General features: G+C 42.2%; 1 protein-coding gene across 1 annotated transcript in view; it reads right to left on the bottom strand.

The window, feature by feature from the left end:
• Positions 1-24,517, bottom strand: part of hpda (4-hydroxyphenylpyruvate dioxygenase a) — a 31,964-nt gene extending 7,447 nt beyond the window's left edge. The window contains exons 1-11 of the mRNA XM_048612378.1: positions 24,424-24,517; positions 20,203-20,229; positions 20,031-20,093; positions 14,319-14,423; positions 11,840-11,882; positions 8,411-8,493; positions 6,656-6,745; positions 5,312-5,418; positions 4,835-4,912; positions 2,777-2,939; positions 1,037-1,177 (exon numbers count right to left, since the gene is read on the bottom strand). Of these exons, the coding sequence (XP_048468335.1) occupies positions 1,037-1,177; positions 2,777-2,939; positions 4,835-4,912; positions 5,312-5,418; positions 6,656-6,745; positions 8,411-8,493; positions 11,840-11,882; positions 14,319-14,423; positions 20,031-20,093; positions 20,203-20,229; positions 24,424-24,426 (903 nt within the window). The 5' untranslated portion in view covers positions 24,427-24,517. The remainder of the gene's footprint in view (positions 1-1,036; positions 1,178-2,776; positions 2,940-4,834; positions 4,913-5,311; positions 5,419-6,655; positions 6,746-8,410; positions 8,494-11,839; positions 11,883-14,318; positions 14,424-20,030; positions 20,094-20,202; positions 20,230-24,423) is intronic.
• Positions 24,518-24,828: the final 311 nt, after the last annotated feature.

A 24,828-nucleotide genomic window follows, 5' to 3' on the forward strand; every position in this document is an offset into this window, starting at 1 on the left:
CACTACCAAGAATCTTACCATTAGCCCAGTACTCTGTATTCCTGTTAAATAATTTGAAAAGATAATGGGGTAAGCACTTGATAGAAATAAAAGCTTACAGGACTATAGGAATACAGTGGTGGCGTGGAATTAACTGGATATCTCTCCAGGGGGCCAGCTTGGACTGTGTGGCTCCTTCCTACGCCATAATAACTGCCTCTGTCAGATAACTAACACCCTCTCACACAGGGGGAAATGGCCCGTGAGACAAGAGACCACCGTGCAAATAACAACAGGTATCCCTGTGATTGCTTTCTGTGAGAAGAATTCATTCTTTACGTTTAAAGCGGAGCTGAGTGATGGGAGGTCAGCAGGGCGAGTGTTTTTCCAACTGCTACCAGCAGAGGTCAATGTATTGACTTAGATCGTTACAAAATGCCTGCACAAAGTACAAGGGCGCCACCTGTTGCTATCGATGGGATAATACTCAGTGAAGCCGAGTGTTCTCAGGGACAGCGGATCAGAAACCTGGTTCATACCCTTGTCCATCCGGCAGTGTAAAACTCGTGGCTGCAGGACAAATATAGCTCCTATTGTCTGAAATGCTCCCACTCCCTATAACAGGCAAGGCACGTTCGTGATTGGTACATCCATAGGTTTCTCAATGAGACACCAGCCCTGTGATTCCATCATTCCAGTAACAGCTTTTTGATTAGCATTAATATGCATTGGACTTTCTCTAGCTGTTGACCAATGTTATGAGCCGAAGTGTGATGGAGGATTGTGAATGATGTGAAGCTGATATCTTTGATATCGCGCAGCTTTGTATGGTGTAGTATATGTTAGCTGATATGGGAATTGAAGAGAGTGGCATTTTAATGGTTCGTACCTACCCAGAACCAGGAGAATAAGGACCAATACACAGTGAAGTCAATCACAAAACGTTAAATTCCTGCCTGATACAAAGGCACGTTGGATCTGTTTTAACTATATAGTAACTATCAAGGAGGACTACCTTTCATTAATCACGTTTGTCCGTATTTGCTTCAAAATGTACGTGACACAAATGCAATGATTGCGTTGGATGAACTGAGGGCGAAGGAGGAAATATAACCATGTGACTCACGGCCTGAATGATATCAGAGGTGTTGAGAGCAATGTGCTGCACTCCGGATCCACCATTGTAATCTACGTACTCCTAGAACAAGAGAAGGTTGGAAAATGTGATAAATCAATCAACAACTTGCCAGGCACTCTCATTTGAAACGATGTGAATGTTGTGTTTCATTGTCTGATACTGATATTCCATACCACTCTGTCTAATCGGTATTTCTATCCCTCACTGTACGTTATGAGAGGAGGTCCTGCATGGAAAGCTAGTGAGGAGAGATTTCCTCAGACCAGGCACAACCCCATGCTGACAGAATGGTGCAGCCAATGCTGTTTGTGACTGCTCCTGTAAGTACCAAGCTGAACGTGACCTTGCAGCAAAGAGCAGAACTCAAGATCTGCTGTACTGATCCAGAGGGTGGATACACTTATTTCAAGGGGATATTCCAGAGGCTGCAGAAATGGCTCATGGCATCTCAACAGATATAATCAAACAAGTGACACTTGCTCTTGATTGACTTTAATTCAATACCGCAATATAGAGTGGTGCCAAAAGCACAGGTCCAATTCCTACACTGGCGGAGGTTACCATGGAGGATACTCCTTCTCAATCTCTCCCCTTGCCTGAGGTGTGGTGATCCTCGGGTTAAACCACTTGTTAAACTACCAGTTGAGTCTCTTTAATGAGAGAGTAGCCCTATGTTCTGCTAGGACTATGACAGTTTTACCACATGTAAAATCTTGGCACAATGGTAAAGTCTTCCAGTGTTACGCTTGGACAAGCATCTGATGATACTTTGCCTCTGGACGTTTTGTGGTGTAGCCATAATTGGAAAGAAGAGAGTTCAGTAGCATCTACTACAAATGAGATACAACACCCGTTTCAGTAAATATTGTGGTTGGGGAGTGTGTATGAGTGGGAGAGCACAGAACCACTGACTTCCCCCCCACCCACCATCACCACCAATGCTGGTCTCCTTTTCCACTGAACACATAACAGCTATGGTCTCATGACTGACAACCCTTCTGGTTCAAACAGAGCAAGGGATAAAATTAACAGTACAATCAAGTGACTGATGAAAGACAAATGCCAGTTGGACAAAGAACGCAAGCAGCCTTTAAAAATGCCCATCATGTTTGCCTTTAAAATCTAAGCTCAAATGCAGATCTGACTGCCTCTGCCCCATCAGGTGTTTCTGGGCATGTTAGGCAACCAGTTAGTTGGCACTTCAGAAAATGGTACACACCCATTCATGCCTCCTTTTATATTTGGGAATGAAGCTTCTGCCTGATTTTGGAGGGAGGTTCAATTGCTCATTCCAGACCCATTTGGAAGACGGGATGGCGTTCAAATTGAAAGGAAATCCAACAGGCCTGTTTTCTGCCTGCGATCCAACTCCAAGAGCTAAGTAGGTGAAAATAGCTCCTTGTAATTCTGATTACAAAACCTAAAAAGCTCAGCTTTTCCATTTACTACTGTGTTTGACATTTGTTGGCATTTTCAAATTCTATGTCAGTTACCACTCACAAATTGTCTCAACTCAATTTACAGTCCCCATCTCATTTTTTCTACCCCTGTCCAACCCATTTCCTGGTTTTAAATGTGGCCCCTCTAACTGAAAGTTGCTGCTGGTTAATGTTGTGTCAAAGAGGAAAATGGTACCAAGGCAGTGACTGACGCTCAGACCTGGATTTGGGATTTTTTCTTTCCAGCTGCTGGTTCATTGATGGGCATTTTGATCGTCTCCTCATAGTTGGCCACAACGATGGAGCGCAAGGAGCTGTAATTCGTGTGGATTTGTTTGTCATCCACTGACCAGTATCGGTGAAACAATAGACACTTCTGGTACCTGAGGAAAAGATTAGAGCTTGTATTAATGAGTTACATTCACTGTGGATCGCAAGATTTAACATTACAGCTGCTAGGAACTGTGTCTGAAGGAGGGACAAAGTCTTTACTTGCAGCTTCTCCACAATCAAGCATTTGTAGAGATTAGTCTACATAGTCTTCATCTGATGTGTAGTTTAGTATATTTTTCTCTCACTCTCTAGGTGCTGTTCCTGACTTTGTTTTATAAATCCTCATATCTTGCTGTATGCCTGTGTATTCTCCTAGTCTTCAAGAGTTTATACTGATGTGTTTTTTTTTTTGACCAGAGCCCAATGTAGACTCCATGATCCAAATTGCTCCATGAGTGTGTAACCTAAAGCTTCTTACCCTCACCAGATGAAGATCATAGATTGAATTGACTCACCATCCCCAGTTTCTGATCAAGGCTGCCCCGTTCCAACCACACCGCATCCAAACCTCACCAGATATGAAGTTTACATTGTAGACACCCACTGCTCTAAATACTATAAACTCCTCCGGTGAAATATTGGGAGGATCAAAGCCACTGCCTTTGGCACTGACACAAACTTCGTGCTCTCAGGCATCAACTTCACTGACCTCTGGCCAGTGTTTCCGGTGCTCAGAGCCTGTTCACAATCTTGTACATTTCCCCTTCCCATTTGCCCCATCATTCACAGCTGTGGCGTGAACTGCCAAGGTTCGTAGGCTCTGGGATTCCCACCCTAAACCCCTCCTGTTTTCTTGCTGTAAAACTAACATTAAACCTTATCTCTTTGACCAAAGGTTCGGTCCTATGGTCAGGCAACTCTTTAATTTATGTTTCCGTGAAGTAATCCATTTTCTACATTAATAAATAGACTTGGTTATTGTTTACAGTATTGCCCCGAACTGTGTAGAGTTTGTGTTTAGATCTCTCTTTGGTGATCACAAAGGAACAAATCCCACAGCACCCTTCTGGTATGGGTATAGATATGGGTATCAATGTAACTTATCTCCTTCTTCGACAGTCACTTGGGATCAATGACTTTCTTCCACTCAGGTTTTGTCGGTGCTGAAGTGGCTACATGCTCCAATTTTCAATCTGTACATTCCAGCCCAGGTAAGACAAATGGTGTTTGAAGAGATGGTTGGGTGAGTGGCTTTTCACATACTGTTTGCACTTGGCCTCCACTTGGGCATGTCAGAGACGCTGAAAATGATTGGCACCTTTTGTGGACGTTTCTTTTCTGCTTTCAAAGCCTTGATCAAGACATTCTCACAAGTTGGAAGGAGCGTCGCATTTTTCAAGGAGGCTTGAGGATGTTCTTGAAGCGTTCCCTCCAGCCTCCTGGTTGCCATAAGTTGTACCTAAATGCTAACATGCAGTAATCTTCTTTAGGAAAAGAGCCTCTTTTTATTATACTGCCACAAATTTTTCTCTATTGCTCTAGAGAAAGCAGATGGTCCCAACAGGGACAAGAGGATGGTGGAAACAAATCTACAGGATTGATTTTACACCATGATGAGTTGTGGAGAAGGTAAGGAGATATTATTTTTCTCTCAGAGGGGCATTAATCTGTGGATCTCTCTTCCCTAAAGAGCAGTGGAGTCATTGAATATTTTTACGGTTGAATTAAATAGTTAATATCTGATGAAGAATCACCAGACTTGAAATGTGGACTATGGATTTCTCCTCACAGATGCTACCCCACCTGTTGAGTTTTGCCAGCAATCTTTTTTTGTTTTCTATAGGCGATTCACTGACAATGAAGTTAAAATTTATATGGGATAGACAGGCAAGTAGAGGACTGAATCAAATCACCATAATCTTATCAAATGGCAGAGCAGGCTTGAGGGGATGAATAACTTGGCCTGTTCCTGTGTTGTATGTTTGTATGAGAGACTGGCTCATACCATTCTACCACGGGCACCATCTCATCTTCTGGCTGGTTTCCCACGATGTGGTCAATGAAATTCAGATTGACTGAGGGCCTGGAATACACATACAAATATCAGCAATGTCAGCTTCAATGCAGATGACCATCATTTCATCAGGTGTGCAGTGCATAACACACATGCGTAACTTATCTAAGTACAATACACACAACTACCTTCCCTGAGTACAGTGCACACAACTAACAGTTGCGTCATCACTGTGTTGTAATATTCTTGAAAAATGAGGCGCTGGCTGGAAAAATGATCCCGCTCAAAGCATTAGTAGCTACTGCACCCTGTTTCATTTCAGTGTGGTAACCTCCCCTGAATTTGTGTGACCTTTCTCATATCTCTTACAGGCTGTTGGTGTGCTACTTGCTGATGCCCCAAATCTATTGTACTAGCCTTTAAATATTTTACCGAAGTAAAAATTTCAGAATATATTGATCCACTTACAGTTTGGAAAGGAGTGGATCCTTGAAGAGAGGTTCCACGAATCCAGGGAGGAAGGGGCCACGGTATGGCTCCAGGTACTCCACAAAGGTGTGTGTTGTATCCCCATACTGAAAACAAGAGCAGAACAAAAGGTGTTAGAAACACATGGTGCTAGCTGTGACCTTGGGATTCAGAGGCTTTGCCAAATTGTTAAGATTCATCATGTGCAATCCATTCATGTCGTAATGGGTTAGAGGAAAAATTGGAAGTGAATCAGGAGGTAATGATGAGATGGCACATAGCCTGTGGACCATAAGGGAAAGGAAAGGCTGTAAAGATGTGAAATTCTGTATCTTTGAATCCTGGAATTGTGAAATGAATCTATCTTTCAGTATCCGGAAGTGGAAGAGTGTGTAGGACAAGGGATGTGGAGCTGCAGAGGAATAAGACATTATCAGAATGGTTGTTCTATTATAACTGAATGTAACTTTCAGATGATATTGAATAATCCAGGGATTTTAGTTGTTGACCGTACATTTACTGTTCATTTCCCAATTTTGCCCCATTTGAGTTTCATGGGCCAGGTGCTTTATAAGGACTGAAATTGCAACAGTGGGCACTGAGCAACCCCAATGTGTTCTGGGAATGGTTTCTGACCAGCATGTCAGTGTCACTAGGTTTCAATCAAGCCTAGATTATATCGGCTCAGATCAATGTCAAGGTTGTCAAACCTGCTATTGGCTGCCCACCAGTGCCTCACTCAGGATGATAGCATGGGTGGCACAGTGGTCAGCACTGCTGCCTCACAATGCCAGGGATCCGAGTTCAATTCTACTCTTGGACAACTGTCAGTGTGGAGTTTGCACATTTTCCCCGGGTCTGTGTGGGCTTCCTCCAGGTGTTCCAGCTTCCTCCCACAGTCCAAAGGTGTGCAGGTTAGGTGGTTTGGCCATGCTAAATTGCCCATAGATTGCAGGCTAGGTGGTAAATGGGAAATGCCGGGTTACAGGGATAGGGTAGGGATTTGGGTCTGGGTGGGATGCTCTTTGGAGGGTTAATGTGGACTTGATGGGTCAAATGGCCTGCTTCCACACTGTAGGGAGTCTATGATTCTGTTCTAAGATTACATAGAATCTTTGATTTTGGAGGGATCACTGCTAAATCACTTCCTGTTCTCACTCCATATGCCCAGCAGGATTCCCTCAATAGTCAGCAAGAATAGGAGCCACGACTGCTTTGATTTCCCTCCTCTGTCCCAGGACCATTCAATCAATTTGGCAGCAGGATAGTGGGAACTTGTGAATATGTTTACTACTGAAACATTATTCTTTCAGGGATTGGCCAGGAACTTCCTGCTGTACTTACCGTTTTCAGAACAGCATACTTCACTTTGCCATAGTCATCCTCCTCAATCCATGGCTCCTTCACAATGATAGCTCCCTGCTCCTTTGCTTTCTGCAAATACAGGTAAAACAGAAACCTTAGCCCCTCTCCACTCAGTCAGAGCAACCGTCAGTCTATATCACCTGTAAGCAATCGATTAAAAGGGACAGATTGATGTTGTGATCGAGTTTAAGGGAAATATTGACCTCAACTATTAAGTGTTGTAGACTACAGCTTCTAAAGAAAAGATAGAGAGACAAGGAGAATTAGACAGAGAGATAGTGTTCTGAACATTAAGCACTCTTTCAGACACTGATAGATTTGCTTTACAATTACATTTAGTGTCAGGATTGTGACTTATTTTTCTTTAATAGAGAATGTTGATGAGGGCATCTTTCGCAATCTCTATGTTACCAGACCCATTGAGTTGATTATTCTAACGTTCTCAATTCTCTAACTTACACAAAACTCTGAAGATGGTATCATGTCAAAAGTAAGTTGTATTCACGCAGAATCTTTGCTATTATTAACCTATATTAGTTCCCCACCCTCTTAACTTCATGCTCACCTTTACATCTTTAGATATCTTCACCACACTGTTGGCTGAAATCTCTTCCAGCGTTATATCTCCTCCAAGAGACGCCGTTCATTTAATAATGGTCTTCCTTCCTCTCACTGCTCCTTTCATCTTCCCCACAGCCTGAACCTTCAGCAATTTGCATCTTGCACTCTGGGAAATCCTCCCTGAGGCTTGCGAGCTTTCCAAGACCTTTTGAACGTCCAAGTGTTCTGTCATCTCTCTTAACCTTCCCCTTTCTGGCACAGTGCCAATTCTAATATACGAGCATTTGTGAAATGTTCTGGGATATTTCTTTCCATTGAAAGCATTACATAAATGTAAGCTTTTATAAAGAATCAAAATAATGAGGGCAACATAAGAATGCCTTCTTAGGAACATCCCAGATACGGAGCTCTTAGTGATCCAGGATATACCTTTCCCCCCATGGGAAGGATGGATTCTTTGTGATGAATCAGGGCCGAGGTACGCAGCTGCCACTCAGAGCAGCTAACTGCAGTGTGGTGCCAGGAGGTACCTGGCTTGTGGCCAGGAAGTCAATCTTCTTGACTCCATCAGCTGAGGAGCAGTTTGCAGTATCAGAAAATTGAAATGTGGACAGGCACTGGCCTTGAGCTGCACTGGCAAAGATCAGAGTGCACACAATTGACAGCAGCTGTTTGGAGAACGATTGAGAAATAGTCAGTGTGAGGGTGATGAACTAGGTTTCTATAATGCCCAAGCCAGAAGGAAATCATTAACCCACATTGACTGGGAGAACAGCACATCACCGAGGAGCTGCTGGTAATGGACTCTTGGTGCATCAGATTTAGCCAAGTTCAGAAGTGCACAGAAAGGGGAGTTTTCAAACAGTGCTGTGAATTTGACAGCACCGATCCAGAAAGTCCAAAGAAGCATGCAATTAGTCAAGTATTCCCCACTTTTTTTGTAGAAAAACTTCACTGTACCTTTTAATCATCAAAATTGCAGAGCAACAGCCCTTAATTCACAGAATCAAGCTCAATCCCGAAAAGGGTGACCACCAAAACAGTGATCTGCTTAAAAGGAAAATTCACCTTGCCCTCACAGTGCATGTTGTACAAACCAAACGGTGTGACAGCTGACAACCTTATGCCACTGCCCCTGCAGACACAGTGCTTCACACTCCTTTTTATTCATACCTTCACCAGGAAGTTACAGTCTTCTACTTGGAATGCAATGTCCTTCACACCATCCCCATGTTTCCCTAAATGATCGGTCATTTCTAAAGCAAACATAAAATATGTCAGAACGCATCTCAGTGCGAAGCAAGAAGCACAATAACAAACAGAGCCAGAAGGTTACAGGTATGGATTAAGCTGCACAGATATGGAGACAGTAACGTCAAAATGGATTGAGTAGCCCAGACACAGTCCAAGCAGTACACACAGCGACACATAGAGTCAGCAGTGCCAATCAAAGAAACATAGAATAGAATTGAGAGTGGTTACAGACTTCCAGACCATCCTGTCTATGCCAGCTCTGTGACAGGAGCTCACCCACTCACATATTCTATGTTTTCTCACCAGCACTTCAGAATTTTCCCCCTCATTGTCGAATTCTCTTCAGAAAGCCTCAGTTGCATCTGCCTCCACTACAATCTCAGGAGTTTATTCCAGATCTGAAACTACTCACTGTATAACAAAATGTTATCACCTTAAACCTTGAATCTGGATCCTTTTGCCAATGGCATGTTTCTCCCATACCACTCTGTCCAGACCCCTCATGGTTTCATCCATCAAATCCCACTGAATCTCTTCCAATAAGAATAGCCTAAGCTTCTATAATATCCACATTACTGTAGTTCCTCATGCTTGGAATCATTCTCCTAAATTTATTGTGCACCCTCTCTACTGCCTTCGTATACTTCCTAAATGATGCTCAAAACAGGACACAATACTCCAGTTGAGACTAAATCAGTGTTTATGTGGAACCTACTTCAAAGACATGCACAACAGTGTCGTTATAGAACACGTAGACCAAGCAGCACTGAGAGACTCCCAACAGGCAGACACAGATCCAGTTGTTCAGACAGACCATTTTCACCAGGAAAAACATCTATGCAAATCATCCAGTCTACCAATTTAGATTAATATTGGCGAAGTGCAAGGAACACTCTAAAGTAGAGCTTCTAAATCGGAAGAGAGCCAACTTTAATGGGCCCAGAGGGAACCTAACCAGGGTAGAATTGAACCATAAAAACCGAAAGAACTGCAGATGCTGTAAATCAGGAACAAAAACAAAGTTGCTGGAGAAGCTCAGCAGGTCTGGCAGCATCTGTGAAGGAAAAAAACAGAGTTAATGTTTCGGGTCTGGGTTCTGAGGAAGGGTGACCGGACCCGAAACGTTAACTCTGTTTTAGCCTTCACAGGTGCTGCCAGACCTGCTGAACTTCTCCAGCAACTTTGTTTTTGTGTAGAATTGAACCATGTCTGACAGAAAAACATTTCATTAGAACACTGATTGATCTTCAGGGAAGAGATGTTTCAGTAAGGGAAAGGTAGGTGAACCAGAACGAAGGTTCCATTTCTGGTGAAGTGAGTTTGACCAGCCTTGCTTCTTTCTTTATATTTTCTATCTGTCTTTAGGTCAAATGAATTCTTCAAATGAGATCCAGGTAAAATACCAGGTTGAGAAAAAAGTGGAGAGAAAGTAAGACTGTCAAAGGGAGAACATGAGAATACAATAGTCGTTAACATAAAAGAGAGCGCCAACATCTTCTCCTGGTACATATGTAGTAGTAAGAGGTGGTGTGGAGCCTGTTAGAGTGAAAGAAGGTGATGAAGGTTTAGAGGTGCAGGCCAGGGCTAGAAATTTAATCAGTGTTTTCCATCACTGTTCCCTGAGGAAGAGGATGCTGAAAAAAGTCAATAGAAGGGGAGATAGTAAAAGTAATGGATAGGATAAAAATTGAAAGGCTGTATTGAAAAGGCTGGATTTGGCTTGAGTTGATAAGTCAGCTTACATCCTAGATTGTGAAAGGAATTGGAGTGGTGAGACCCAAAGGAGTTGCCATGTTCTCCCAAGTTCCCTTTGTACAGGGGAGTTGCCCAAGGATTTGAAAGTGGCAAATGTGACACACTTGTTCAAGGAAGTGTGGAAAAACAATGATGGCTGATCAGTAGTGAGGTGCAATGTTTCACAATCAATAATCAGCACAAAATTTAAAAGGTTTTGGAGTGATTTGAATTAATGAATAAGAACCAGAACGGATTGGTAAAAGATACATTGTGTTTAAACTAATTGAATTTTTTAATGAAGTAACCATTGATGAAGGGATGCAATGGATACTATCCAGATATTTTGGAAAACACTTACCCAAGTACCACATTAAAACACTGGTGCTCTTAGAACAGGGAGGTTCATGCGGCTTGGATTAAAACAAAAATTGGCTTAGAACAACAAGTTGTGGCAAATGGATGTTTCTGAGGATTGTAAATAATGAGGTTCCCCAATGGCTACGACCAGGACCTTTTTGTTGGAGCTAGAGGTATACAAATGATTTGGACTTTGGGATGCAGAGTAAAATTTCAAAACTTGCCAATGATACATTGGAGACATGGAAAAGTGTATGAACAATACTCATCAGCAGGAAATAGACCGTCAGAAAGGATAGACAATTGACAGATAGCATTTAGAGCAAAACAGTGTGAGTTGGTGTATTTTTGCAGAATGGAAAGGGAGAGGCAATTCAGCTTTAATAACACAATTCTACAGAATGTGCAGGAGCAGAAGATTTGGAATATAGATCTTTGTAAGTCACAAGACATAGTGAGAAAGGAGTTATTAGACCATATAGGATCAGTTTGGAGTTTTTAAAAAGAGATGCTAAATACAAAAGCACAAGTTATTTTGAGCCTATATGTTTTGATAAGGCCACAACTAGAGCATCTGTTCTGGGCACCACATTTTACAAAGGATGCTAAAATCCTTGGGATGGTACACAGAAGTTTACCACAATGATTCTAAAGATGAGGGATTTTATCTACAAGGTTAGGTTGGAGAAAGTAGGGTTGTTATCCCAGGAGCACAGATAATGAAGAGAAATTAGGCAGAGATGTACAAGAATATGACAGTTTTAAATAACATAGTCAGAGAAAAACTGTTCCCATTAACAGAAGGTACGAGGTATCCCAACTAACATTGTACTTCTACAAAGCATGGCCAAACATTAGCATTGTACATCCACAGGGCATACCTCAACTCACTGATATTGTGTCAACTCGTCTATATCTGAGCTCACCAAACACTGTACTCCAGTTATTCATCACTCTCTTACTCTGGCTATAGCCCAGCCCAGAAAGCTACTGTGCCAATTCAGGCTTTTGCTCATCCCACCAATGGGATGTAACAAAGGCTGTTCCACACCTCATGGGCACTCTTTGGGAATAGAATGTAACACAGCAAAACAGCAAAAGGACCACTGTTCTGAAATCAACAGGAAGCAAAATTATTTAATGGCAGGAAGTTAGAGTTCTGCTGATGACATAGCTAATATCTCATTACAGGAGCTATTTAACGCACATATTTACCTATATTAACTCTATTGTAACACCACCTATACTACTCACCCTGATCACCAGGATTCAGTGCTGACTGGAAAACAAAGAAAATCTGTTGAAAAAAGAAACACAGGATTAAGTTTAAAAACTCTGATCAACAGAAGGGATAACAGAAACAACACTATAGAAGCATAGGGACCTATCGCAGGCCACAGATTGGGACACAAGGGGCTCATGTCATGTAACACATGTTGACCGGAGGTTCCCAGCATCATAAATGTCAGTCTTCAGCCAATTTGATTCAGTCTATGTGATAGCTAGAAATGGCTAAGACACTGAATAGGAAATGTATGCTGTGGGCCCTGACAACCTTCCAGCAACAGTGTTGAAGACACCTGCTCCAGAACTTGCTGCACCCCTAGCCAAGTTGTTCCAGTACCTCTATAAGACTGGCATCTACCTGACAATGCCCTGGTATGTGCTGTACACAAAAAGCAGAACAAATCTAACCCAGTCAATTAATCCTGCATCAGTCTACTTGCCATCAACAGTAAAGTGATGGAAGATGACATCAATGGTGTTATCAAGCAGCACCGCTTAGCAATAACCTGCTCAGTGACACTCTGTTTGGATTCTGCCAGGGCCACTCAGCTCCTGACCTCATTACAACATTAGTTCAAACATGGACAAAAAGCTAAACTCCAGAGGTGAGGTGAGAGTGACAGGTCTTAACACCAAAGCTGCATTTGACAGGAGCCCTAAAGTCAACAGCAATTAGGTGGAAGATTCTCAGCTGGAGTTGCACCTAGCGTAAAGGAAGATGGTTATGTTTGCTGGAGATCAGTTATCTCAGTTCTAGGACATTGCTTTAGAGATTTTCATGGTAGTGTCCTAGGCCCAGATACCTTCACATACTTCATCAATGTCTTTCTCTCCACCATGAGGTCAGTCAGGGGTTTTTGGCTGATGATTGCACAATCTTCAGCACTACTTCCAACTCGCCACATACTAAAACATTCAATGTCCAAACACAATAATATCCTGTCTTAGGCTGACAAGTGGCAATACTGTTTGCACCATGTAAGTGCCAAGCAAAGACCATCTCCAGCAAAAGAGCTTCCCCGGGAACTTCAACAGCATCACCCATCACTGAATCCTCCACTGTGAAGACCCTGGAGGTTACCATGAACAGAAACTAAGTTCAATCAGCCGTTAAAAAATTACACCTACAAGAGTGGCACAGAGTCTAGAAACACTGCAGTGATTAACTGACCTCCTGATTCCCCAAAGCCATCCCACCATCTACAAGGTACAAGTCAGGAGTGTGACAGATTACTGTCCACTTGCCTGGATGAATACAGTTCTAACAACAATCAAGAAGCTTAACATCATCTAGGACAAAGCTGACCATTTGATTAACACCAAATCCGCAAATACTTCCCCTCTCCACCACTGACGCTTAGTAGCAGCAACGTGTACCATCTTCACAATATCCACTGCAGAAATGGGTGGCACAGTGGCTCAGTGGTTAGCACTGCTGCCTCACAGCACCAAGGGCCCAGGTTCGATTGCAACCTCCGGCGACTGTCTGTATGGAGATTGCATGTTCTCCCCGTGTCTGCGTGAGTTCCTGTTGGGTGCTCCAGTTTCCTCCCACAGTCCAAAGATGTGCAGGCTAGGTGGACTGGCCATGGTAAAATGCTAAATTGTCCATAGTGTTCAGGGATGTGTAGATTAGGTATGTTGGCCATGGGAAATGCAAGGTTACAGGGAGGGGATGGAATGCTCTTCAGACAGTCAGTCTAGACTTGTTGGGTGGAAGGGCCTGTTTCCACACTGGCGGGATTCTAAAACAAAATTCACCAAGGGTCCTTCGGCTGCAGCTTCCAAACCAACTGCCACCTACCATCTAGAAGGACAAGGGCAGAAAATACATGGGAACTGCTACCAAGTTCCTCTCCAAGCCACTCACCATTCTGACTTGGAAAGATATCCCCATTCCTCCACTGTTGCTGGGTCAATATCCTGCAATTCCTCCCTATGGCATTGAGGGTTGACGTACACCAAATGGACTACAGCTGTTCAAGAAGGCAGCCCACCAGCACTTTCTCAAGGGCAGTTAGGGTTGGGTAATAAATTCAGCCAGTGACATACGCATCCCATGAATGAAATAACAAAAAAAAATCTGGTGTATACAATACAGATACATGCTGAGAATTTCAGACCATCATGCCCCTTCAACATTGGTCTTAGGAATGTTGCATGCCAGAGACCTATTGGTGCAACAAGGCTAAAAATACAGTGAAAGAACTACCCTTTTGATCAATTTCCTCATTTGTACCAGATAATAATATAATCATTCCCCAAGGTGTTGAAATATCTAACAAGATTGGCAAAGGACTGATACCTACTAGGTCTAAGTTCCACTTTGTTCAGATGTTTCCTCATCCCTGGTTCTAGCCCCTTTCCAATCCAGAATTTCAAAGCCAAAATATCATGATGCAAAGTCAACTTTTAGTGACGTCTTTCTCAGCAAGCTGGTCCTTACCTTATTCTGCCTAATGACATGTGATACCCTATCACGATGCCCCGACTCCAATCCTTTGTATGCTACAGATTCAAATCCAAATTTGTCGCAGTAATACATTGCAGCCTGCAGTGACAGATAAACACACATTGTGTGATGGACATTTGTTTAGTTTGATTGGTTATTCTCAGTGAGCGTATTGTATTGTAAAGGCCATTATTTATAAATTCTGAGTCTCATTCTTCTCCCCAATTCTCATAATGACTTACACCATTAACACACATAGAAAAAGAAATTACTTGCTCTTACTTTGCTGTTAAGTATGCTAACCACTTGAAACTGAATGTAGAAGGCATAATTAGTAAGTTTGCAGATGATGTGAAAATTGGTGGAGTTGATAGTGAGGAGGATCATCTCATGCTACAGTCTGATGTTAATTAGCTGCTAAATTGGGCAGAGAAATGGCAGATGGAATCTAATCCTGATAAGTGCGATGCAATGCATTTTGGGAGGTCAAATAAGGGAAGGATATACACAATGAATGGTAGGTCCCTGGGGAGTACTGAGGAATACAGGAACCTTAGTGTATAAGTCTATTGATCCCTGAAGCTGCCATCACAGGCTGACGGGGTGGTGAAGGAGGCATACGGGATGCTTACCTTCGTTAGCTGGAAGGTAGTACATAGGAGTAAGGAAGTCTTGTTACAATGTTATATAACATTGGCTAGGCCACAGATGGAATACTATGTGCAGTTCCAATCATCAGACTATCAGAAAGACGTGATTGTACTAGAGAGAATAGAGAGGAGATTCACCAAGACATTTTCTGGGATGAAAATTGTCAGTTATGAGGAAAGACTGGGTAGGCTGGATTTGTTTTTGGAGCAACGGAGACTGAGCGGGGAATCTGATTGAGGGAATACAATGTTATGGGAGGTATAGACAGAGTAGATCATGAGAATCTCTTCCCCATTACAGACAAGCCTCAGACCAGAGGGCATATGTTTAAGGTGAGGAGTAAGTGGTTCACAGGAGATCTGAGAAAAGATGGTAGATATATTGAACGTGCTGGAGGTTAGTACTCTCGCAATGTTTAAGAAATGTCTGGATGAGTACTTAAAATGCCAGGGCTTAGTAGGCCATTGGCCAAGTGCAGGTAAATGGGATGTGTCTTTTGGTGTTTGTTGACCAGCATAGACATGGTGGGCCAAAGGGCCTGTTTCTGTATGTATGCTGTATGACTCTAAACACTACATGGCTTAATGTCAGACTCAACCTATCTGTAGCTGTTTTAGTTTATCACTTCAGCTTGCTACAGCTCACCCTCACCCTTCATTAGCACAAGAAAGATAAAGGCAACTGGTGCATAGAAAGTCACGCATCATCCTGATTTGGGAATAAATTGGTGGGCCTTCATCATAGCTGTGTTAACATCATTCCATCAGTACTGTGGGTGGACCTATTCCACATTGACTCAATGGCTCCTGAAGAAGGCTCACTACCATGTTCTCAACTAGGAATCAAAAATAAATGCTGAACCTGCTAGTTCTATCCATGTCCCATGAATGATTTTTTAAAAAGTTTTTCTTTCATTGTACTTAACTCAATTCCAACTTTTGAACATTTTGAAAATGTGGAAGTAACCATACTGCTAGAGGACCATAGGCTTCTCCCTCATTCAAAGGAAATGACTGGTAGTGAGCTTAACCACAGGATCACCCAGCCTACGGTAAGAGGTGAGGTTGAGAAGCTGGGATTGTCATAGTGACCACAGATGGTGCAGAAATTGAACCCGGCTGTTGGAGTCAATTTGCATCACAAGCCAAAATGACTCTGTACCTATGGACATTTCACTGAAATGAATACTCCAGGAAATCTGATCTTAGGTCTACAACCTTGCGATGCCAACAGTTTTTAATTCTCTGTGAAATACTTACCTTCATAACCTTTATATTCCTGACTGCCAACTCAAGTTGTAGAAAAGCTGCTTTGATTGAATATAAACTGCTTTTCTGATAGTCTAGTCTAAAATCTAGTGCTGCAATCTGTCCTTGTGTCGGGTTATTGATGTCTCATTTTATTAGCTTTAATTTATACAAGCTCTGTTGATCTGGAGGTAAATTGTGTTGTCCTCTTGTTTTTTCAGAAGTTGTGGGTTGGTAACAATTTATGTCTGTATATGTTGGTCAGCATTTTTTTTAATGGGATGCCTGTTGCATTTTGTAAACTAACAATAACTTATAAAATGTCTAAAAACATAACTAAAACTTAAATAGAGAAGACATAGTTAAGGGCTAAAGAATTACTGAAGTTCAAGGGATGAGTTCTGAATGAGGCTAATCAGAGAGTAGTGAAAAGCAAGTGATTTCATGAGGGGAAATAAGTAAAACAGGAACAAAATCAAAGTTGCTGAAAAAGCTCAGCAGATCTGGCAGCATCGGTGAAGGAAAAAACAGAGTTAACATTTTGTGTCCGGTGACCCTTCCAGGGTCTGGAAACTGCACCATGACATAAGAGTTTCATAATGGAGTCAATTTCACTTCTGGGAGATGACAGTGGTGTTTGCCCAAGTTAATCCAAGATACATCGCTATGATCAAATATACAGTAAAATCAAGACTCTACTGTATAATCAAAGCTGACACTTCACAGTTGCACAGAGGGGAGAAAGGTGGCATTGTAGGATGTACTGTCTTCGAGATGAGATGTTGCCTTGTCTATTTGATAAGGCGAGCATGAAAATTCTGATACTTTGACCAACATTCATCCCACAATCATTACTGTCAGAATATGCTGTGGACCATTTATCTCATGACTGGTTATGATACCTTGTGTCCAAATTGACAGGCATGTTTGTCTATCTAACAACGGTGACTACATTTCACTGACTCTAAAGCACTTTAGACTATTCAGAGGAAATGAAAGGTGCTTTGTAGATACAGTTTAATTTTGATTTGCAAATAAATCATGAATTGTAATCAAAAGCCTTGCATATTGGGCAATGTTCATGATGTTGAAAAATTGCAAGATTGCAGGAGGTTTGTAGCTGGTGTTGCAATGTTGTGTGCTCTCATGTTGCACAGTGTACATTCTGTCCTTGATAAGCTTCTAGGTAAAGGAATGTCAGCACCCAGAAGGTGAATGAACTTTTATACTGAAACCGTCAGATTATCTCAGGTTCAGGATCCTATTGACCTTCTTTTCTGCACTATGCCTGCATCGTGACATAGCAGTTTCGTAATGGAATCAATTTCACTTCTGGGAGATGACAGTGGAGGTGATTTCAAGACTAGGGAGCATATTTTTAAGATGAGAGGAGAAAGATTTAAGAAGGATATGCGGAAGTAACCTTTTTACACAGAGTGTGGTTAATGTGTGGAATGAACTTCCAGAGGAAGTGGTGGATGCAGGTACAATGTTTAAGAGACATTCAGATAAGTTCATGAAGAAAAGTTTGGAGGGATATGGGCCAATCGCAGGCAGGTGGAACTAGTTTAGTTTAGTTTAGGATTATGGACAGCATGGATTGGCTGGACCAAAGGGCCTGTTTTCGTGCTGTATGACTCTATGACTCTATAATCAGATGAAGTTTCTGAGAGAGGGCTGAACAGTGTTGGATTGTCAGGTAGCGTGCAGTGACACTACCTGGTGCCACAAAGAGTTTTATGTTTCTTGATGCCATTATCCTGCATTTTACTGTAACAATATTTCATTTAACAACCCAAACATCTTGTCTTATAAGCCAGTCATTCCTGAGTTAATCCACTTTCTCTCCAACCTTCTCAAATCTTAATGCATTGTGTTCCTTTTCTGTTCTGTAGATTTTTTCAGAACAAGAGACGAAAGGTAGAAGTAACAGAAAATGCGGAGAATCCTCAAAAGGCCTATCGACATCTGAAACAGAGACAGACTAACTTTTTAGGTATCGACTCTCCAACAGACCTGACAAATGAAACATTAACTTGTTTTCCTCTTTGCAGGTCTTGACAGGTTGATTTTCTGTTCCCAGCATTCACAATATTCCCTGGCTATCTCTTGTAACCATGAATTCCTTACCTCCATTCCAGAGAAACACCCCTTTCTACTTTCACCTTTTGGTGAACATTCACTTTCCTTTCCTTCTTTAAAAATCTCTTTAAAACTCACCTTTTACTTGACGACCATTTTTGTGATTATCTACACTTTCCTTTGTTCCTTAAAATGCCTTTGATATTTTTTCACATTCACTATCACTTATATTAATTCCATCATTTTCGTTTTCTTTCAATTTAGATTTATTTCTAAGATCTTTAGATATCACGTAATGTTCTAGAATTTGAAGTAGTCTGGTTTTTACATTTTGTGAAAAAGCTGTGGAACTCAGTAAAGTGGAAGGTTGCATATATTTTGTGTATAAGCATGTGGTGTGTGAAATGAGTTCTTTGGATCTGGCTGTTTGCAGATAAAGTTGTGTCCAAATGTGGTTGAGTTAATCTCATATCCACACCATGCCTAAAACCACTCATTTTCCTTTCTATAACGTTCTGCAACTTCACCCCTGCCTGAATTTCATTTGCTACAGAAATTCTCATCGATGCCTTTTTCTCCTTTTGATATGACATTTCAATACAATCCTGACCACCTCCACATTCTACACTTTGTAAGCTGAAGGTAATCCAGAACTGTGCTGCTCAATGTCCTAGCTCCACTAAGTTGTCCTTGTGCTCATTGGTTTACATTGTCTCCTGACTAAGCAATAACCGGACCCGAAACGTTAACTCTGTTTTCTCCTCCACAGATGCTGCCAGCCTTGCTGAGCTTTTCCAGCAACTTTGTTTATGTAAGCAATAATTTGATTTCAATATTCTCACACTTGTTTTTAAATCCATCCAAAACCTTACCTATCCCTATATCTATAATCACCTTGAGTCCTACCATTCTAAGACAGGGGGCTAGTGTGGTGTAATGGTAATGTACCTATCTCTGAGTGAGTTGACCTGTGTTCAAGTCCCACCTGCTCCAGAGGTGCATGATAATAGGGGGGTGGCACGGTGGCTCAGTGGTTAGCACTGCTGCCTCAAAGCGCCAGGGACCCGGGTTCATTCCAGTCTTGGGTGACTGTCTATGTGGAGTTTGCACGTTCTCCTTGTATCTGCATGGGTTTCCTCCAGGTGCTCCAGTTTCCTCCCGCAGTCTCAAAGATGTGCAGGTGAGGTGGATTGGCTATGCTAAATTGCCCGTAATGTCCAGTGATACGTTGTCTCGATGGGTTAGCCATGGGAAATGCAGGGTTACAGGGATAGGGTGGGATGTTCTTCAGAGGGTCAGTGTGGACTCAATGGGGCTGAATGGTCTGCTCTCACACTGTTGGGATTCTATGATATTTGTGCTCCATTAATTCTGGCCTCTTCAGTATCCTCAATTTTAACTGTAGGTGGCAGCACCTTCAATTCCCTCCGCTACAACCTCTGGAATACCCTCCTAAAGTTCTCTGTCTCCATTTCTAACTTTCTTTCATATGAATGCTCCTTAATACCTAACTCTTTCACCATGTTTTGGAGCACCTGTCCTAACATGCCCTTATATAGTTAGGTGTAATATTTTGTTTTTTAGTGGTCCTGTGAAATACCTTGGTATGTTTTATTAGGTCAGAGGTGCTATACAAATACAATTTGTTGTTGACTGCCGCTGTAGGTACGCCTGGATGCTTCAATGTTTTAGCTGGGATAGGAATAAAGCTTGCTACTCATCTCACCTGTTTAGCATTTCCTACCCAGAAGGTCACATGGTGAAAGCTGACAAATTGACCTTTTTCCAGCTGTAACGGAAAGATTTGGGATTATTCTTTTTGTCTTCATTTAGGCAGAATGCAGAAAAACAGCAAGCCAATAAATTGTTTGAAACTTGAAGGAGCAGATTTACCGTACCTTCTCCCCTTTATCAGTGTAGGTTGTCTGAAAAAAAAACCAAAATAAAATAGTTGAATTTTATGATATAACAATAAATAATCCACTTCTCATCATTCGGTAGCTAGTTTGTCACAATTTTACTGTCACCTTGCACAGTATCATAGAACATAGAACAGTACAGCACAGTACAGGCCCTTCGGCCCACGATGTTGTGCTGACCTATTATCCTACCCTAAGATCAAACTAACCTGCATACCCTTTATTTTACTATCATCCATGTCCCTATCCAAGAGTCGCTTAAAAGTCTCCAAAGTATCTGACTGTACAACTACCGCTGCAGTGTATTCCATGCACCCACCACTCTCTGTGTAAAGAACCTACCTCTGACATTTCCCCTTTACCTTCCTCCAATCACCTTAAAATTATACCCCCTCATAATAGTCAGTTCCACCATGGAAAAAAGTCTCTGGCTACCCACTCTATCTATGCCTCTCATCACCTTGTCCTTTGATGGACTTATCTGATTGATCAAACTCTGACCATGGGTTTCTCTCTATCAAAGTCTAAGTTGTTGGTAATTTTATGCTGACATATCATTGCCCTCCAACTTTAAAATCACCCTGTTCACATTTTCTCTTTGATTCCCTTCAGTTTTATTCCTACTCCAGCTATAATATTAAAGCATCCTGATCATAGTCACCAGAGAATGAAGCCACAACATGTTGTCCTTCCACGTTCTCCTTGACCCATCCAGAGGCTTTGATACAATCACCTACATGATCTTTCCCCTGGGAGACCCCTGCAAACTATTCTGCCTAACATAAGCTGTAATGTTGACTACAAATATATAGAAAACATTGCGTGTGTCTCCACAGCACATGGGCTGCAGCAGTTCAAAACAGCAGTTTACCACCACCTTCTCAAGGGCAACTAGGACTGGGCAATAAATGCTGGGCCAACCAGTGATACCCACATCCTGGTGAAGGAATAAAAAAATGAATAATTTAGAAAAAAAAGACCTCCAATGGGAGAGAGCTTAGGCTGTGATCTGGAAGTCAGTCTCAGCTTTGTATATACACGCTGGTGCTGAGTGGCTGGAAGCTTCAGGAGAAATCTGAAAATGACAATCTCTAGTGTGCACTGAAACCGTGCAGCATCAAAGGGAAGTGCATGTTATTTTTTCCCAGTCAGTGAATGATGGTGCCAGCAGTGTCTTATTCTAACCCTTTCCAAGCAGGAAAGAACATTTTTTCATCCTTTATTCATTCACGGGATGAGGAGTGTCACTGGCCAGGCGGCATTTATTGCCCATCCCTAATTGCCCTGAGGGCAGTTAGGACTCAACCACATTGCTGTGGGTCTGGAGTCACATGTAGGCCAGACCAGGTAAGGATGGCAGTTTCCTTCCCTAAAGGACATTAGTGAGCCAGGTGGGTTTTTTCCCGACAATTGACAATGGATTCAAGATCATCGTTAGATTCATAATTCCAGAGATTTATTGAATTCAAATTCCACCAACTGCCATGGCAGGATTCGACCCCTGGTTCCCAGAACATTATCTGGGTCTTTGGATTAACAGTCCAGTGATAATACCACAAGGCCATCCCCTCCCCACATTTCTGACCCATTAGTAATAAGAGGTGTTCAGAAGGAAGAGGACATGTACAGTCTTAGAGACATAGTTTTTAACTCTGTCTCTCCACAGAGGCTAGATGTCCACCGCACCATTTCCAGCACCTTCTGACTTTAATTCCTCGCCAACTCCTGCAGCTGCCAGATGATGGAGGAGCTCAGATGACAGGCGGCCCCACAGCTTGCTGAGGACTTCCTGTTTGCCCTCAGTTTCACAGGTAGACTCACCCTCAGAGAATGTGGCTCAGGCCATTAGTTTATCCTCTGCAAGGGCCTTCCCTCTCTGGAGTGCCAGTTTGTATAGGGGATGTAGCAGACCATGATAATCATGAGACATGAGCTGGAGAACATTGAAGAGAGCCACTTTCATTGAAATCCCATTTGGAACAGATTAAGTGGTCTGTATAGTATTTGACTTGATTTCTGGCACCTTGTAGAGTCAGCCACCTCTGCTAGTAATGTGGCACAGGGCATGGGTCAGCACCAGTCCTCCTTTGTCAGTACTGTATCTAGGTTCTGGCTAATTATCAGTGGTAGAGGCTCGAGTCTAAATAGGGGAGGCACTTTCCTTCGTTAAGAAGATGGGTTAAAATATGATTAAGCACAGTTTACATTAATGGTCAGGCTTAATTAGTTAAGGGCTTTTGGGATATATACAGAATACTTTCCACAAAGGTTGGTATGGCATCATCAGATTGGGTGGAGCTTGATGTAACATAAACATTACCTCATTCAGAACCATTATCTTATGCAAAAATCTGCACAATGTTGGCCCTGGAGGATGCATGATTCTCATTTTAATGCATCTCACTCTCTGCATGTGAATTTCCCACCAGGATAATGAGCAGTCTCTTCATTAAACATCACAAAGATGCCAACCCACTTATGGCTATGGCAGCCACAATATCCACTGATCCTGGGAATCCAAAGGATAGAGAGGAGATAGCTGTATGATACTTTGACAATGATCACATACGAGTTGGGTATTGTTGACATGAAACCGTTTCTGACTGACGTCTGGATAATCTTATGGAGCATTGATGGCCATAATTTATCACACTTTGAAGTTTGGGGAATCCAGCCATACAGGTGAAGCTTCTGGCTCTTTTGGTCTAACTGGTGTCATTGGTGGTGAAAGAAGTTGTCATTTATTCACTTAAACATTCTATCCAAGAATAGTTTATGCATTGGTCAACTGAAGATGAGGTATTCCATGAAGGTCTCTGGCTGGTTCCTGGAATGACCCCAATGCATAAATGTTCAAGGCCACAGTCATCTTGAGAGCAATTGGCATAGGGTGACACTGATGCAATTTGAACAAATCTCCTAGCTAGCAGTTCACAGAGGGAGGAGAGAACAATCTGCGAAGGCAGCGGTGATCTCACAACTGAAGGCAACAGACCCTTTCCCTATAGAGACTTTGTGTGGGTTACTGTCTTCTCCCACACATTGACTTATTGTTTTTTTCTTGCTGTGGCTATTGCAGTAACAGCAGGTCCTTCACCTATCTGAAACACATGATGCCCTTTTCCCTGTACATTTGGCTTCCTCTGTCTCCTTTTCCTCATTTCCTTCTCACTGGGAGAGCCTCCTCCAGAGTATGTAATCTCCATGTGGACAGCAATCTCTGGTTCCTCTGTGAGAATCGTCATTCTCCAAGATAGCCCTACCTCGGGCCCCCTTCTTTCTCAATCTCTCCTTATTTAGAATGTTAATCTAACAATTGTGAAGGATTAAAGTCCACTGCCAGCCCTACACTGCCACTATCAACAGCAACTTCTGCTGCTACCTGCAGCCATTTCCTGTTTAGAAGCCATTTTAATCCACCCTTTTCCACCTGGTGTCAATCAGTCCCAATGTTTTTCCTGTGAGACTACCAAAAGATGGATTGGGTTTTGCAGTCAATACCCCTTTAACAAATTCTGTCTGCTAATTATTTTATTTCAAGTTAGTGGGCCGATGTCCAGTATCAGCTCCTGCAGTGAGGAAGAAAGAAATGCTTCTCCTGTGCCCTGTAAAAGAAAACCCTGACCTGCAACTTGCCTGTTTAACACCTCCCCATCCCTGTCTGTCCTGCAATTACCACTGTGTACGGAACCCAGCCAGTCTGCTACCTTCTCACAATCGGCAAGTTGCCGTGGGGAGCACACTCAGTGTTCACAGTCTTCTCGTGGCTCGTTAATGATTCCTGTCCTTTGAATTGGCTCAGGCCACTCACTGACACAAATGGATAGATGGAGTTGCCTCTCTGACAATTTAGCGCCTGTTTTGGGATCTACTTCAAAATCATGGCCAGTTTTAATAGAGCACAAAAGGATCTCTAGATTCTTTTGCTACTTTCCCTTTGAACCTTTGTCTTTAGTTATGAATTAATCTCTGAAACACCGTCTTAAAAGAGACAGAAAAGTATTCTGCCATAGAATAAATTGAGCATGACAAGGGGCAATGACCATTTCTCTTCAGCTGATGAGATACAGTGTGAAACTACAGCACATTCATTAATATATGTTACAGTTCACCTCTGTGTTCTTTCCTAAGGCACTCAGCTGCAAAAATATTTCATTTAACAAGAAGATTTGGATTGAATGTATGACAATGGCTACTCACCATGATGAAAGGGAGTTGATTGAGGCACCTCAGAGAATTTAGAAAAGAACAAAATATTAACCTGCCGCAATCTTATATGTGCAAAAATATTAAGCTGGAAAGCAGAGTTGCCTCTCATTGGCTACTGTGAATCCGCCCCTTGTTCCTCCCTCGATTTCCAAGCCCAGAAGGAAAAACCCAGTGAAACATATAAATGATGTGCCCTGGTCTGACTCATCTAATGTACCTCAAAATAGAGCTCCTCTATGACCTGTATGTTCATTTCCAGGCATTATTGTATTTTTACGGTTTTTTTTCCCGTTGATTGTGGCACAGATACACGCTCTTGGAGTTTGTTCTATGGTATGTTACTCAGTAATCAGAAATACATCAATGTGCTACATAATGAGAAAACCCAGGTTTTCA

The sequence above is a fragment of the Rhincodon typus genome, chromosome 26 (genome assembly GCF_021869965.1).
Source record: "Rhincodon typus isolate 14 chromosome 26, sRhiTyp1.1, whole genome shotgun sequence".
Taxonomy (NCBI): domain Eukaryota; kingdom Metazoa; phylum Chordata; class Chondrichthyes; order Orectolobiformes; family Rhincodontidae; genus Rhincodon; species Rhincodon typus.